At 46.3% G+C, this 16,272-nt stretch overlaps 1 protein-coding gene across 4 annotated transcripts in view; it reads left to right on the forward strand.

Moving 5' to 3' along the window:
- BCL9 (BCL9 transcription coactivator) overlaps positions 1–15,284 on the forward strand; it is a 36,721-nt gene extending 21,437 nt beyond the window's left edge. Inside the window, exons 2-10 of one of the 4 annotated variants that reach the window (XM_045002030.1) lie at positions 412–494; positions 3,291–3,591; positions 4,243–4,323; positions 4,862–5,178; positions 6,351–6,540; positions 7,026–7,125; positions 7,591–9,829; positions 11,895–12,155; positions 13,107–15,284. In XM_045002030.1, the coding sequence (XP_044857965.1) occupies positions 3,539–3,591; positions 4,243–4,323; positions 4,862–5,178; positions 6,351–6,540; positions 7,026–7,125; positions 7,591–9,829; positions 11,895–12,155; positions 13,107–14,212 (4,347 nt within the window). In that variant the 5' untranslated portion in view covers positions 412–494; positions 3,291–3,538 and the 3' untranslated portion in view covers positions 14,213–15,284. Of the gene's footprint in view, positions 1–411; positions 495–3,290; positions 3,592–4,242; positions 4,324–4,693; positions 4,723–4,861; positions 5,179–6,350; positions 6,541–7,025; positions 7,126–7,590; positions 9,830–11,894; positions 12,156–13,106 lie in introns of those variants that run through there. The other 3 variants (XM_045002031.1, XM_045002032.1, XM_045002034.1) reach the window with 3 other exon arrangements.
- Positions 15,285–16,272: the final 988 nt, after the last annotated feature.

Below are 16,272 nucleotides of genomic sequence, written 5' to 3' on the forward strand. Positions count from 1 at the left end.
TAATTGTGAAGAGCAGGGGTTTGCACAAGTAGCTGGGCTCATGAAGTGAGTGGAAGGCAAACCCTTTAAGGTTAGGTGGACAAGGAAGTTGGGAGAATGCTTGTGTGGGCACTGTGCCAGTTCTTGGGCGTACAGATGGGTTCATGGGAATCCATCTAGCTGAACTGGGTGTGTGCCAAAGCAGGTCTAAGCTGTCCCTTGCTGCATTTGTTTATAGCAAACCAGTTAAACCTCACTGCAGCTTTCTCCCTGTAAAGGCTATCTTAGCACTAACAAATCTTGCTTAGTTGAGCTGAGGCTTTCTTGTCAGCTATTCAGAGAAAGCTTTGGTCTCCTTTTTGTGGCCTGGGATGGGCCCACAAATTCCTGTGAATTTGCTGTGATGGAGCTCTTCCTTTTCTTCTTTTTCAGGTAATCTTTCCTTGTGTGAGAAGGGGTCCTGAACTCATCACCTCTATGATGAGCACTGCAATGTCGTGACACCAGAGGTCTTGGTGAGTTGTGTACAGGGAAGATGCTGGGTCATATAAGATTTACAAAAACGTTGGCCCCATCTACATGGGTCTCTGAGACACTTTGCTGAAATGTTTTAAAACATGGTTTGATCACCCACAATGGCGCCAGTCTCTGACACTAGAACAAGAATTGTTCTGCAAGGCGGAGAGACTCCAGCTATGTGGACCGGAGTCCATTTTCCCTGAAACCTAAATGAGAGCAAGGGAAGAGCATATCCAAGTTTAACACAAATGAAGGGGAATTTTAACTTATTGGACACCGAACTCCCACAAATAAAAATTGTGATGCTTTCCATTTTGAGTCTTACAGTATTGTACAGTTCCATTGCACAGAAGAGGAAAGCAAAGGGGGGAAAATAAGAGTTGTCAATCATTTTGTCATCAACCAGTAAAGTGCAAAACTTAGAAAAATTGAAAATTCTGTTAATATTTACCCCCTCCATTCAAATCTCTCCTTATAATTCACTCCTGCGAAGCTTCAGTGCTAATCCATTGAAAGATAGTGTGTGTCTTGTGTATTATATATAAAGACCATGTTAAAAGAGCAATATCCAGGTTGCCAAGTAAAGCAGTCAAAGTTAAGAAATGTCGCATTTATGGTTGCTTGTTCAATCTTAATTCTGCTACCTTTTGTGTCTGTCCTGTGCACTGAGTGATACCGAGGTCCTGTGGAAAAAATAGCATGTGCTCATATAATGTATCGTAATGCAAATGCACAAAGGGGTAGAATTAAGGCATTATTCTTGAGTGAAAAACATTATAATAACAAGAAATCCACAACACAGACCTCTATATCCTGTTTTTTGCAGCAAATTGTGCTTACTGTTATGCCATTATTCTTCCCTCTCCTGCCATGATGTGTTGTGCTTTTGGTCTAACTTCAGTTTTAAGAGCGGCCATGAGTAAAATTTTCAAATGTGCCTCAGTCCCAGTGACTTTCAATATGACAGGCTCTTAAGTCTTCTGAAAATTTGAAGTCCTGTTTTCAAGAGGGATGTAGCAGCCTAAGACACAGTGAGAGTCAGTGGGATTTAGAAACTTTTGAAAATTAACTCTTCATGTATGCCTGTAAAGCACCATGCACACCGGTGGCATGCTAGAAATAACAGTAACACTCCATTGCTCTCAAAACGAATGAGATGCTCTGCTTGTGGCCCTAGAGATGCATGTGGAGTCTGTGGGTCTGATCAGAACTCATCTTGCTCTGCCCAATATCAGGGCAGAACAAATGAAGCTCTCAATCCAGGAATATTCCCTGCATTTGTGGGTTTAAGCAGGGCAGTGAAGACAGGAATATTGAGCAAATTTACTGGGGTCACCAGGATCCCTCTTTGTGTTTCCAAGCAGCAGGAGAAGCTGTGGAAGGGAGAATATCTGGAGTTGTCGAGATCCACAAAATCATTACATTGTGCTGTCCTGACACTGGATTGATGTTGCATCAAAATGTACTGGTATAATCTCATGAGACAAGTGTGACGACATACCAAGATCACTTTGAGGAGCTGGAGAGCCATAAAGCTCCATACCAATACCTTACTAGCCAGTCTGTCCTGGCAGCAATGTGATCATATGGTGGCAGGGTATTTCTTAATCCTCCAGTAGTGACATATCAGTGAATCTATTCGTGTCCTCTTAATATCCTTAAAACACTAGTTCCTTCATAATAGGCAAGACCCTGCCAGTCTGATTAAATCTTCTTTTGTTTCTATTGATTCATACAAGAAACTGCTGCTTCAGTGCTGAGAAGAAATACTGGGAATATTTACACTTGAATAATTTTTAACTAGCAATATTTAATACATTCAGAATATAACATAATTTATTGTTAATTATGTGGATTTACATCTTGAGTAAATGAGATGAATAGAAGATCTTCTGTTAAAATATAAATGAGACAGAAAATCGTTCCAAAATACTTTATCTCAAAGGACCTAAGAAACCTAAAAATCCAATATTTTCCTCCTCCAGTAATGTAGAAGAAATGGTTATGTTGTTATGTATGGCCAGCATTGTGCATGTTGCCTCTCTTCAGAAACAAGCTGAAAAGTGCTCAGGTTAAATTAAAAAATGTTTTTAAATAGCTTGTATGATGTTGCTGAGCAAATTTGGATAGGCAGCTCTCTAATGATCTATCAACCTTTGTTAGAAACAGTAATTGACCACAAGTTCTCCTTTGTGTGCTCAGAGTAATCAAGTGTCATGCTTCATGGCATAAACTGGTTGCTTACAGATGGTCAGGAAGGCATTTTCTGTGTCTCTACCTCCCTCCTGTGCACCTTCCACCACACAACATTGCATAAATGGCTAATTGTAGTGGGGGGAAAGGGTTTACCTTCCTCTGAGAAATCAGATAATGGCCATTCATATTGGGAATTCTGGATGATCGGGACTAGCGGTCTGGTCTGCCTAGTTCTATGTTCCTAGTGATTTGGTGTGGGGCATGCTTAAATAAGTTATGTGAATTCTTGGATCAAAGAGTCTGGGTAAAAAGAACTTCCCAACCTCTTTCTTCCCTGCTCTTTTGAATCCAGCATAACTCGTTTTGGGTGAAGGGAGACTGGCTTTACCACTTGTGAGTTTTTAATACCTGCCCAGAGCTTCCTCCTAGCTGTACATTTCAGCTATCTTCCAGCCAGCTGAAAATGCCAGTCCCTCATCCTGTTTAACGAAGGGGAAAGGATTGCCATCCGCTGGTCTGTTTCATTCAGTTAATTCCAGGGTTTGGAATGTACCTTACCTATTTTCTGTTCTTTCTTTGGGGGCGGTTTGGCACAGTGTGCCCTGGAGATGCGAGACTTCCCCTCAGCAGCAGGAGGCACACATTCAGAGAATGCTGGAGCTGCAGGAGGGAAGGGCCCAGTGCAACGACAGAGAGAGACAAAGAGAAAAAAGACAAGCAGACGGACAGCGGTGAGAGAAGCGTGTGGCAGAAAGTGCTTGAAAGCTGCCAGCAGCAGCAGGCCCCCTAGAGGAACTTGACGAGAGCCCATCTGTGTGAGAGTGTGAGCTCAGGATTTCTGTCAATGCATTCCAGTAACCCCAAAGTGAGGAACTCCCCATCAGGAAACACACAGAGGTGAGACACTTCAGTGAACTGTTCTGGGTATGGAGGGGGAGGTGTCCCTGCTCTGCTGCAGTGTTATCCAAGGCCTATGTCAAGCACAGATGATCTTTGTGCTTGCACTCCCACACAAAGTTCTCCCTGTGCTGCTGGCAGGAGCAGCATGGAACTGATTATCATTGCACAAGCCTTGTCCATGTCATTCATCTGCCTGTGCCAGACGACACCCTCCATTGACTTGGAAGAGGAAAAGCTTGAAGGAAAGGTGATGCACTGGATGTATGGTGTGATTGAGAGCACACCTAGGTTTGACCATTCACTCCTGGGGTCAACAAGAGCCGACAGTAACTTGGAGGGAGTGCTTCTGAGTCAGCTGTCTGGCCAACTGAAGGAGCAATAAGAACAGGCTCCATAGTGGGGCTTGCTACAGTGCACTGCTTTTTGGGGGGTAAAATGAGCTCCCAGCAGATTCCTGCAGAAGAAAGGAAGGGGGATGACAGTGGCTAAAATAAAGGGAGGAAGGAAGACTGTCACTGAGTGGAATCTAAGGAGACATAGTTTTAGGCTGTAGTTTGTGTAATGGGTCAGTGAGTGGGAAAAGACTGGGGTTTTTTTTTAGTTTATTTTGGTAAACTCTAATGCAGTCTCCTCCACCCCATTTTGCAGGAGAGTGTGTGGAGACAGTATCCTCCTCTTTCCCCATTCAAAGGCAGGTTGTAGCTGGTTTAATTGCTTTCATGGTCAGAGGTTTGTATTTTTCTGGCGAGTTTCCTTGATCTGTGATGAGTGCTGTAATAATGCTGGGTTTTCCTTATGCTCTCTTGGGCTGGCTTGTGGTGGGTTTCTCTGCTTTGTGATCACAGCTGTACTGTGTCATTTGGGTCTGGATGGGTAGTGTGGTGAACTTTATGGTGCCCTGTTTGTTTACTTTGAGCTGGTCTTGGTGTGAGACGCTTTTCTGTGTACATAGAAACCGTTGTCTTTATTGACAGAAGCCCCAGAGGTGGCTCCTCATGTGACTGAGCAATTCCTGGGATCTGGCAGGTCTGCTGCTTGTTCTTGTGCCTTCTTGAGCACTGTGATCCCATATTGGATAATAACCTTTTCAAGGCCTGTTTGAAAGAGCAGCTGGATGAAGTTAAGCATGTAGGCATTTCTTACTCAGCAGCAACTGCCTCGTTCTGTAAAGGTGGCAGCAGCAGTGGTTGCTGCTGCTGCTTCTCTCTAGTCCATTCCTACCGGAGTGAATCAACAGTCTAATTTTTACTTTTAATTTTTTTTTCAGTAGCCCCAAATCAAAGCAGGAGGTGATGGTCCGTCCCCCTACAGTGATGTCCCCGTCTGGCAACCCCCAGCTGGATTCCAAATTTTCCAACCCGGGTAAACAGGGGGGCTCAACCAGCCAATCGCAGCCCTCTCCCTGTGACCCCAAGAGTGGAGGTCACCCCCCCAAAGTGCTCCCTGGCCCAGGTGGGAGCATGGGGTTGAAGAATGGGTCTGGAAATGGTGCCAAGGGGAAGGGAAAGAGAGAGAGGAGCATTTCAGTGGATTCCTTTGAACAGAGAGATGCTGGGACTCCCAGCGATGATTCGGAAATCAAAGGTAAGTGCTAAGTATTGGTGCGAGATGATCATTTGGCTTGTGGGTGTTAGCAAAAGCATCTGTCTGCCTGAGGTGGTGACTGTGTGCCAGCTGAAGGAGTCTAAATGTCCTGTAGAGAGGGGAGGATTTTCCCAGCTGGTAATGGTAAATGTATGTCTCCATGTTCTGTTGAAGTACAGATTGGAAAGTTGTTTCATGATAACACTGAAACTCCCCAGGGGGTTTTGGGAAAATAAATAAAAGCTGTTTGTCTCCTTCCACCCCACTCTGTCCTTTGGCCTCCCAGGAGCTGCTGTGTTTGCATTGGAGTGTTAAAGCCAGCGTGCAAGCCAGTTTTGTGAATACAGATGAGTAAGGTGTATTGGGTGATGATATATCACTTACACCGCTGTGACTGGTAGGAACACAGGACTGGAAGACAAGACTTCTGAATTCTGTTCCTGGCTCTGCCAGTGATTCATTGTGGGACCTTGGACATGTCACTACCCCACTCTTTACTTTCCTAACCCGTGAAATTAGGTGCAGTATAAATAGCTACTTATTGTGTCTCTCAGTTGTGATATTTGATTAATTGCTCTGAGATTCTCACATGAAAGGTGGCGCAGAAGTGCAAAGAGTTATTACTGCCCTGTGATATTAGGTCTTCCAGGGTTTGCATTTGATAGACGTCTTGACAGAGTGGCAACAAGAGAGCTTTGGCTGTAAAGGACCTGGGTCCAGTTTGAGTTAGTTTCCAACTGGTGTGATTAGAAGCTGTGTGGTCAGTCTTACTGTATAGCAGACTAGGGTTCAGGTGACATGAGTAAGGGGAGAAAAAAGGTCTCATACAAAACTTTCCCCACCTTACAAGAACTTAAATGCTTATCTGCTCGTGTGTGTGTCTCACATATGCTCTCTGACCTAGTCATTTGTGAAAGCCAGGAAACTAGCTAGAGTTGAAACAGTATGAGCTTCCTCTCAGCGGTGCCTGCAGAGTTTTTTGGAGTGTGAGTGGGAATCACAGTGTAACAGGACAGCTTCCTTAGTACTAATTGGGAGAGGAGTCTGAGCCTTCTTTATAGGAACATTGGGCGTTGTGATGCCAACTAAGAGTCAAGGGTGAGAGGAGTATCAAACTTCCTCACAGCTTCCACACTCGTGAGACCTTTCCCCCACACCTTCTTCCTTTCCAGACTGCAACTCTGCCGACCATATGAAGACCCAGGATTCCCAGCATACACCACACTCTGTGACTCCTTCAACTGCTTCAGCCCCAAGGTCTTCCACACCCTCCCATGGCCTCACTGCCACTTCGGAGCCAGCTAGTGGACAAAAGACTCCATCCAAAGTGGTTTATGTCTTTTCTACTGAGATGGCTAATAAGTACGTAAATGGTTGAATGTGTCCTTCGTGTCCTTTCCCTGCATTTGTGTGCACCTCATTACATGAAATTCAAAAGCATGTTTCCTCCTTCAAATCCTTTGTGGGGTGGACAGCCATTTACAGATCAAGGGGAAGCGTTACTGACACCTAGCCTTGGAGGAGGATTTTCAGTTTCTCCCCCCTAGCGTTGTTTTTGGCAAATGTTGGCAGACAGCCCCTTGTTTCATGAGCTACACAGTGGATGAGTTAGGGGTGGGTTAAATGATGACATGAACCCTAAAGACTGATTAGCAAGTTTATGTAGATGTGAGGATTTTTCTTCTCCTTTGATTTCTCTTCTCCCAGACCTCTGGGGTCAAAAGACAGGTGACCCAGCCTTTCACTTTTCTTTTCTCCCTGCCTCTAGTAGTTGGGGGAGAGGGGGATTTAAGAGAGATAATCATCTGACTGCAGCCTCACCTATGTCTGTCTGTCTGTCTTTACAGGGCTGCAGAAGCTGTGCTGAAGGGACAGGCAGAAACCATTGTGTCCTTTCATATCCAGAACATCTCAAACAGCAAGGCAGAGCGAAACACTGTACCCCTGGTAGGGAGCCTTTACTTGGAAGAAGGGGGAGATGTAGTGGTGTGTACATGCATGCACCGGTGGAAGAGGGGTGGGGCAGGAGAGGGTGACTGTTTATGCTCAGAAAAGCATGTTCTTGGCTGGAGGGAGCACTGTGCAGAATGAATGAAAGGTTTTAGCACTTCCAGAGTAGTTTTTCAGCTTTATAATTTCTGGGTGGAGTCGTCCTGGGGATATAGGAGAGGGGTGTCAAACATCACCCTTTGGGTCTGTGGGTTACATGTGAGCGAAATGAACATTTCATCTTTGTCCAAGGCTCTAGTTTGCAAATTATATGTGCAATGCATCAGTTCCTGCAAAAAGTGTTTGTAGTGGGTTTGTGTGACTAAGGTGGGGATGAGACAGCACATCTTGATCTTTATCCCCCTCACTCCATTCACACAGATGTAAAAAGAGCTGATTAAAATGTTCTGCTTTGTCTTTCAGAACACCCAGGTCACTGCACTTCGGAATGAAACCAAGCCTCTGCCACAACCTCAGCCGCAGCCCCCTGCTTCGCAGGAACACAATCCTCCCCAGAATGCCAAAATGCAGCCAACTCCACCCGTTTCGGCACCAGCACCTAAATCCACTGGCCCCCCATGTCCCATGGATCAGGACAGTCCTGGAGTAGAAAGTAAAGTGATGTCTGTTGGCAGCCCTGCCAACTCCACCCCATTGCAGACTGAGGGATTTGGGCAGAGTTCAACCCCAAATAATCGAGCAGTCAGCCCAGTCTCCCAGGGGAGCAATAGCTCCACTGCAGACCCCAAAGGTCCCACGCAGCAGGTATCCGGTGGCGACCCATCCAGTTTAGGTGAGAACCCAGATGGACTGTCTCAGGAGCAGCTGGAACATCGAGAGCGCTCATTGCAAACTCTGCGAGATATACAGCGCATGCTTTTCCCTGATGAGAAAGAATTCACTGGAGGGCAAAGTGGGGGGCCTCAGCAGAACTCTGGAGTTCTGGATGGTCCTCAAAAGAAACCTGAAGGGCCAATACAGGCCATGATGGCTCAATCCCAAAGTTTAGGCAAAGGGCCAGGGCCTCGGACAGATGGAGGGGCTCCATTTGGCCCTCAAGGACATAGAGACATGCCCTTCTCACCAGACGAAATGGTGCCACCCTCTTTGAACTCCCAATCTGGACCCCTAGGACCAGACCACCTGGATCACATGACTCCCGAGCAAGTGGCCTGGCTGAAGCTACAGCAGGAGTTTTATGAGGAGAAGAGAAGGAAGCAAGAACAGGTTGTGGTGCAGCAATGTTCTCTGCAGGACATGATGGTCCACCAGCACGGGCCTCGAGGGGTGGTTCGAGGCCCCCCACCTCCCTACCAGATGACCCCTGGTGAGGGCTGGGGTCCTGGCGGTCCAGAATCCTTTGCTGATGGCATGAATGTGTCTCATTCTCTACCCCCCAGAGGCATGGCCCCTCATCCCAATATGCCTGGGAGCCAGATGCGCCTGCCTGGATTTGCAGGAATGATGAATCCTGACATGGACAGCCCCAGTGTCCCAAACCCCACATCCAGACCCGGGCTTTCAGGAGTCAGTTGGCCAGAAGATGTGCCAAAAATCCCAGATGGCCGAAACTTCCCTCCAGGCCAGGGTGTCTTTAGTGGCCCTGGCCGAGGGGAGCGGTTCCCAAATCCCCAGGGCCTGCCAGAGGAGATCTTTCAACAGCAGCTGGCAGAGAAGCAGCTGGGCCTGCCCCCTGGCTTGAGCATAGAAGGCATCAGGCCTGGCATAGAGATGAACCGAATGATTCCCTCCCAGAGACACATGGAGCCTGGGAATAACCCCATCTTCTCTCGCATGCCTGTTGAAGGGCCCCTGAGCCCTTCCAGGGGGGACTTCCCAAAAGGAATGCCACCTCAGATGGGCCCTGGTAGAGAGCTGGAGTTTGGGATGGGCCCTGGCAGCATGAAGGGGGACATTAGTCTGAACGTTGGCATGGGCTCCAACCCATCCATGATACCTCAGAAGATGAGGGAAGCTGGAGTGGGGCCAGAGGAGATGATGAAACTGCGTCCAGGTGTCTCAGAGATGCTCTCCTCTCAGCAGAAAATGGTGTCCTTGCCATTTGGAGAGCATCCCCAACAGGAGTATGGCATGGGTCCCAGGCCTTTCCTTTCTATGTCTCAGGGCCCAGGAGGTGGTCTCCGTAATCTCAGAGAGCAGATTGGGCCTGACCAAAGGACTAACAACCGGCTCAGCCACATGCCGCCACTACCTCTCAACCCAACCAGTAACCCTAATAGCCTCAACACAGCTCCCCCTGTTCAGCGCAGCCTAGGACGCAAACCCTTGGATATCTCTGTTGCAGCCAGTCAGGTGCATTCACCGGGCATCAACCCACTGAAGTCTCCCACGATGCGGCAGGTCCAGTCTCCCATGCTGGGTTCTCCCTCGGGGAACCTTAAGTCTCCTCAGACTCCATCCCAGCTGGCAGGAATGCTTGCAGGCCCAACTGCTGCAGCAGCTGCTGCTTCCATTAAGTCTCCCCCTGTTTTGGGATCTGCTGCTGCCTCACCAGTCCACCTCAAGTCTCCTTCCCTCCCTGCACCTTCTCCTGGCTGGACTTCCTCTCCAAAGCCCCCGCTGCAGAGTCCTGGGATTCCCCCGAACCACAAAGCCTCTCTCACCATGTCTTCCCCAGCCATGCTGGGGAATGTGGAGTCAGGTCAGTGCTTCCTATTCTATCCAAACGTAAATTCTTTGGTTCACATATGGTCATCTTGAAGTGTGGTGTGAGATGAGGGCTCACAGAGACTACCACGGTGTGCATTTGAGGCAGGGAGTGCAAAGAGAGAGAACAAGGAGCTTTTCCTGCCAGTTTGAAGCAGGTTGTGTCTAGGCTCAGAACTAAGTGAGTGGAACATGTGGGTGAGCTCCATAACAGATTGCCTCCTCTCATCTTACCTTGCCCGTGTGCACATGTTGAATACTGCCCTTGTCCCAGAGATGACTGTCAAGTATATTTGGATTGGTTGGGAGGAGGAAGTCACTCTTTGCAGAAGAGCTTAGAACAGTTTGTTTGCTAACCTGTCCTTAACTGAAATATTGTAGCATTGGGAAGAAATGTTGCTGTTTAGATCCTAAAGGTGCCTCAAAATAAACGGGTTTGTTAGGATAGAGGAGAAACAAAAGACATACCTGTAAATAAATGTGTGCTGGCCATAGGAGCTATTGTTCACAATCAGTTCAGACACAGGTATAGTTTTACTTTACAAATCCTCCTAGGAGGCACTTTGTTGATATAAATTCAGATTTTGTCTATTTCATGTATAGTTAGAGGTAGCAGGTGGATTCTCTGCAGCTGGTCCTCAGAGATGTGCTGCAGGTCTGTGGAGTGTATCGGTGGTGTTGTTTGTATTATCCTAGCACCTGGGAGCCCCAGTCATGGACTGGGATGCCTGGGGCAGGGACTACCAGTGTCTAGCACAAAAGACTGTACAATCTAAGAACATAGATCGTATGAATCCAGAAACCTGTGTGTTTGGCATTTCAGCAGCACCAGTCCCATCTCTCCTTCATAGATTTAGAGCTTATACATGATTGAGTCTGTTTCTCCTACAAGCTTCCAAATATGTAAATCCCTGGTGTGCAGTGTTTCCATGCAGCAGAAGCAGCAGTGTGATGGAACCAGCTCTCAAGGGCTTTTCAGCCTGTGAAACCTCCTCCTTATTGCAGGAGTTTGGGAGGAGACTGTGAAAGATGCATGACTACATTGCCCTCTAGTGTTGCAGAATGATAACTATTGAAAGGGACCAGCAGGCTTTTTTCCTGTTCAAAGTGATTGGACTGCTCCTGTGGCTCAGAAACGCATGCTAGTGAGTTGTGAGCTCCTGTGGCAGCAATGGTTCTAACTATTGACACTTAATGTCCGTTGTATGCTAATATCTGTCATTTAGCCATCTTATTCTGCGTCCTATGCCTAGAAAGTGCCACTCTGGGAAGGAGGAAGAATCTGGATACTTCTGTCTAGAGTGGCCTCTGAGGCTGTGTGTTAAGTTTGGCATTGAATCTGGGCTTGAATTGCTGCAATTAGACCCAGACTCTCTAATCGGTGGCTACTTTTGTGCCTAGAGAAGTCTTTAATACCAGAAGGTTTTTTAGTGGTGGCTTTTGTTTGGCTGACAACAGAGTGTTTTAAACTTCTTCCTGAAAGCAATGACCCCTTGCTCCAAAACTGGGCCAGGCATCTTGAAGCTTATTGGTGCAGAGACATGGGGACTGGGAGCAGCAGAAAATTGTGTTTACACTTTTGGAAGAGGGAGGGATATTTTAAATTAATAGGGAAAGAGACTCCTTGAGACTATAACTGTAATGAGCTTTTTATATGCAAGATTTAAGCTTAAATCAAAACAGGAAACTTTGTATAAACTTTTAATAGAGCTCTCCAGAAATCGGCATGGATGCCTGTAGTGTATGACCCACTATGGCTGTATGTCCTCTGGTTTCTGTCTCTGTGCTCGCATTTGAGGCATAAATGGAAAGGGAATTACAATGGAAGTTTGGGAAAAAATTTCCAACTAGTTGACCATGCTTCTGGGATTAGTATTGTCTTCCTCCCAAAAGAAACCACATGGATAGAAATCCACTATCTAGGAGTACAATGTGTATTTCAACCATACTTAACTGGTTGCCTCACTACTACTATTTGGAACCACTGAGGAGGTTTTCTGGGAGAAAAGGGGTTTATTTTAGAGGGGAAAAAAACCCACCTAAATCCTTTCCTCTTCTAGGTGGCCCACCACCTTCCACTGTCAGCCAGTCTGCTCCTGTGACTCTCCCTGGAAATCTTCCCTCTAGCAGTCCCTACACGATGCCTCCAGAGCCCACGCTGTCCCAGAATCCCCTCTCCATCATGATGTCTAGGATGTCCAAGTTTGCCATGCCCAGCTCTACGCCACTCTACCATGATGCCATCAAGACTGTGGCTAGCTCGGATGATGACTCCCCTCCAGCACGCTCCCCAAATTTGCCACCGATGAACAATCTACCAGGTAAGGCAGGTTCCCAGCCAGCCTTCTGTGTGCTCTGCCTCTGTTGGAGAAGAAATGGTTGGAATGCTTCCTAGAAACGTGCACCCTCTTTTTACACAGAGGATGGAGCATGGTGACTGTCTGGCCTGTGCCAGAATAAGGGGGAAGCTGCTCTGTTCCTTATCCAGGCATTAGGGGAGAAGAGAAATGAAAGCTCCTGTTCCTTTGGGCTTAGTGACCTGCTCTACAATGAGTGAAATGTGTTTACACTATAATCCCCTGTCCCAAATTGTTTGTTGTTCACTGGAACACAATAGAAATTAAAAAAAAAAAAAAAAGCCAGTGGGATAAGAACACAATTGAAAAAGATAACTCTCAGGCCCGGGAGTCTGGTAACAGGTATTTGAAGACTTCGCCTGTAGTTTACTGGTTTACAGTCTGCCCAGGACAGTAGTGATTGGAGTTGATCATGTACTTGTTAAATAAATACTTGATGGCAAATTGCAGCATTCATGGACTAATTAATTTGACCAGCTCTAATAGCAATGAGAGCCGTCTGACATGCAGGTGCCATATGTTTGGAAGGGAGGTATTCAGTCCACTTACACAAACATTTGTCCACTGGATGTTTATAAAACAACTCCTACCCACCACACACACATGCCACTAATTTTCCCACTTGTTGACAGTCTTGACAAAATGGTCACAACATGGATTAGCTCTAGAGTGACCTCTTCTCTTGCTTTAAGAGCCCCGTTTAGTCACATTGGAACAGTGTGAGGACAAGGTAGGGCTGCTGAAGCCTGTGCTGTGTAAGTTTTATGGTTAAATAGAACAGTAGCCTTAGAAAATGAAGTTTTAACATCTTTCACTGGCACTAATTTTGTTTTTTAAATTGGAGCCAGGAATATTACACACAGTTCTTCTATCTTCATTGATTGATCTAAATTTGATTTTTTATTTCTTCCTTAGGAATGGGCATTAATTCCCAGAATCCTCGAATTTCAGGTCCAAACCCAGTGGGTCCAATGCCAACCCTTAGCCCAATGGGAATGACCCAGCCTCTTTCCCATACCAATCAGATGCCCTCTCCAAATGCTATGGGACCGAGTATACCTCCTCATGGGGTCCCTGTAGGACCTGGCCTGATGTCACACAATCCAATGATGGGGCATGGTTCCCAAGATCCTCCAATGGTACCTCAAGGACGCCTGGGCTTCCCACAGGGGTTTCCTCCAGTACAGTCCCCGCCCCAGCAGGTGCCATTTCCACACAATGGCCCCAGTGGAGGACAAGGCAACTTCCCTGCTGGAATGGGCTTCCATGGAGAAGGACCTCTGGGGCGTCCCACCAACCTGCCCCAAAGTTCAACAGATCCAGCACTTTGCAAGACTGGGGGTCCAGACTCCTTCACTGTTCTAGGAAACATGCCTTCAGTTTTCACTGATCCAGACCTGCAGGAGGTGATCCGCCCTGGAGCCACTGGAATACCAGAGTTTGACCTGTCCAGGATAATTCCATCAGAGAAGCCTAGCCAGACACTGCAGTATTTCCCTCGTGGGGAAGTTCCAGGCCGCAAGCAGCCGCAGGGTCCTGGGCCTGGATTTTCTCATATGCAGGGAATGATAGGAGAGCAGACTCCAAGAATGGGACTTGCATTACCTGGAATGGGGGGCCCAGGGCCAGTGGGAACTGCTGATATCCCCCTCGGAACTGCTCCATCTATGCCAGGCCATAACCCAATGAGACCACCTGCCTTTCTGCAGCAAGGCATGATGGGACCTCATCATCGGATGATGTCACCAGCACAAACAGCAATGCCTGGTCAGCCCACGCTAATGAGTAACCCAGTAGCTGCAGTGGGTATGATTCCAGGCAAGGACCGAGCCCCTGCTGGGCTATATAGCCACCCAGGTCCTGTAGGCTCACCTGGTATGATGATGTCAATGCAGGGCATGATGGGACCCCAACAGAACATCATGATTCCCCCCCAGATGAGACCCCGAGGTATGGCTGCTGATGTTGGAATGGGAGGATTTAGCCAAGGCCCTGGAAATCCGGGGAACATGATGTTTTAAGCTGCTACCATAAGACTGGATGTTCTGATCCTTGTCAAGATGAGATTCCAAGTCCTGACGGCTTTTGGGGAGCTTCAGGAGTACAGTTTGGCCATGCAATAGGTGAAAAGAGACCAGAGGATGCTTTGGGAAATCTCGAATGTATGGAATTTACCTGAAAACAAATTATTCATTTTAACAGGTTTTTTTTAAGATTTATTTTTTAAAAATTATTTTTGTGGACCTCGGTATCCCATGATGGCACCTGCTTTGAGAATCTGTAGCTGTATTTTGAGAATTGCCATTTGTCACAAGTTGCACCATTCTCTGTATGTTTACGTCCTTTGGACTGGCTTCTCCCAGGACTCTCGGTTATTTTTTTTTTTTTTTTTTTTTTTGGTGTACTGTACTATATTGTAAAAGGGATTTTAGCAGAGACTTTAGTCTTTGGGGTGAGAGGAGAATGGGATTCTAGGCTGTTTACTTTAGGTGGAGAATCCATCTTCAGAACTTCGGACTATTTTCCTTCAACTCTAATGTATAGAAAACCAAACTACGACCTCAGAGCAGAGTATTAATGAAAAGCACAAAAAAGGAACTTAAGTTCAGTGAGGGGAATCTTTTAAAAGAAATAATAAGTTAAGGACATATTTTTCAAATTATGGAGTGCTGTCCAGCACCTTCTGTCTCTCCCTCCCACTCCTTATTAAATAGGCTTCTCTCTCCGTCCCCTTCTGTCTCCTCCTTTGGCAGCTGCAATACAATGTATTATTTTGGGGAGTAAATCTAGGAGAGCCTCTCCTCATGTGGGGAGTTTTCCCACTTTCAGGAAGGGGCTGGACTTGGACACTGTTACATTCTACAGTAGTCTTTCTCTCACTGTTTCCTATTCTCCTTTTCTTAGAAACCCCAAGTGATTTTATTAATGTGGGAGTGGAACAGACACTAAAAGTTATCCAGGATTTTTTTTTTGTGGTTATTTTTTTTCCTCCCCAGCGTAAGACGTTCTGTGTAACCTCCATTAAATTTGGTACAAAACCACTCGCCAGGGCTGTGGTGTCAGAAAAATAAAATATATTGTTTCTTACAAAAATGGACTGTCTTTTTTTTAAAATCCAGTCCAGTGGTGTCCTGTGTACTTAGGTGACTGACAAACTTCTCCTTGTTTGTTCCCTCATTAGCGTCAGTCGTATTAGCTGCTAGATGGGACTAGCTTTCGTATCTTATGAAAGGTACTGGATTGGCTGCTGTGTGCCTCTTTCAGTTCACGTCTCCTTTACTCATTTTACCTGGCCTGAGCTTAACTTGATTGTTTCTTTGAGTTTGGTATTATCTCAAAGGGGGGCAGACCTGAACCCTGGAGATGGTATCCACAGCCTCTTTCAACACATTGAGGACTGGAGAATTGGTAAAAACTCCTGCTTCTGGACATCCTTCTGGGTTAGCGGTTCTTGGTCCATTGCAAAGCGAGTGTCTCCTTTCTGTTACAACAGGGAGAAAGTATGACACTGTTCACAAAGTCTGTCTGTTCACTGCCAAAGTGTCTCTGCCCAAATGGCAACACTCAGTGGTTCTTTGTCACACTGGATTGCTGATGAGTGAGGTAGGGTCTCTGACTTGTGGATTAGAAGCTAAGGTAAAGGGAAGAATTAAATGACAAAGGTGTTAGATAAATCCTCAGTGAGCAGGTTTTTTATCTAGACAACCCTGGGTAAATTGTTGCCTTGCTGCTGTTTCATTGATCCCTGTCTAATTCCATCTCTGCTTTTTCAGACCTTTTTGAGAGAATTTCAGCAATGAAGTTTTATGTAACATGCATGGGGAGAGAGACTGGATACTAAAACATAGTCCTTTCTCCAGAGTAAAACAGCAATTTATTCTCAAATCCTCCTCCTGCTTTGTTTGAAAGTCTGAGGTAGACTTTATTCATACAAGCTTGGCTGCTCTTTCTCTTTAGTAACATGGGAGGAAACATTCTGCTATTCAGACTCTCATTTTAAATCGCTGCACAGCCTGATGGCAGAAAAGCCCAAAAGGTAACCCCCAGATGGTGAACTTCTGAAACTTAATGGTAACATCCC

Source organism: Mauremys mutica, chromosome 1, assembly GCF_020497125.1.
Source record: "Mauremys mutica isolate MM-2020 ecotype Southern chromosome 1, ASM2049712v1, whole genome shotgun sequence".
NCBI lineage: Eukaryota > Metazoa > Chordata > Testudines > Geoemydidae > Mauremys > Mauremys mutica.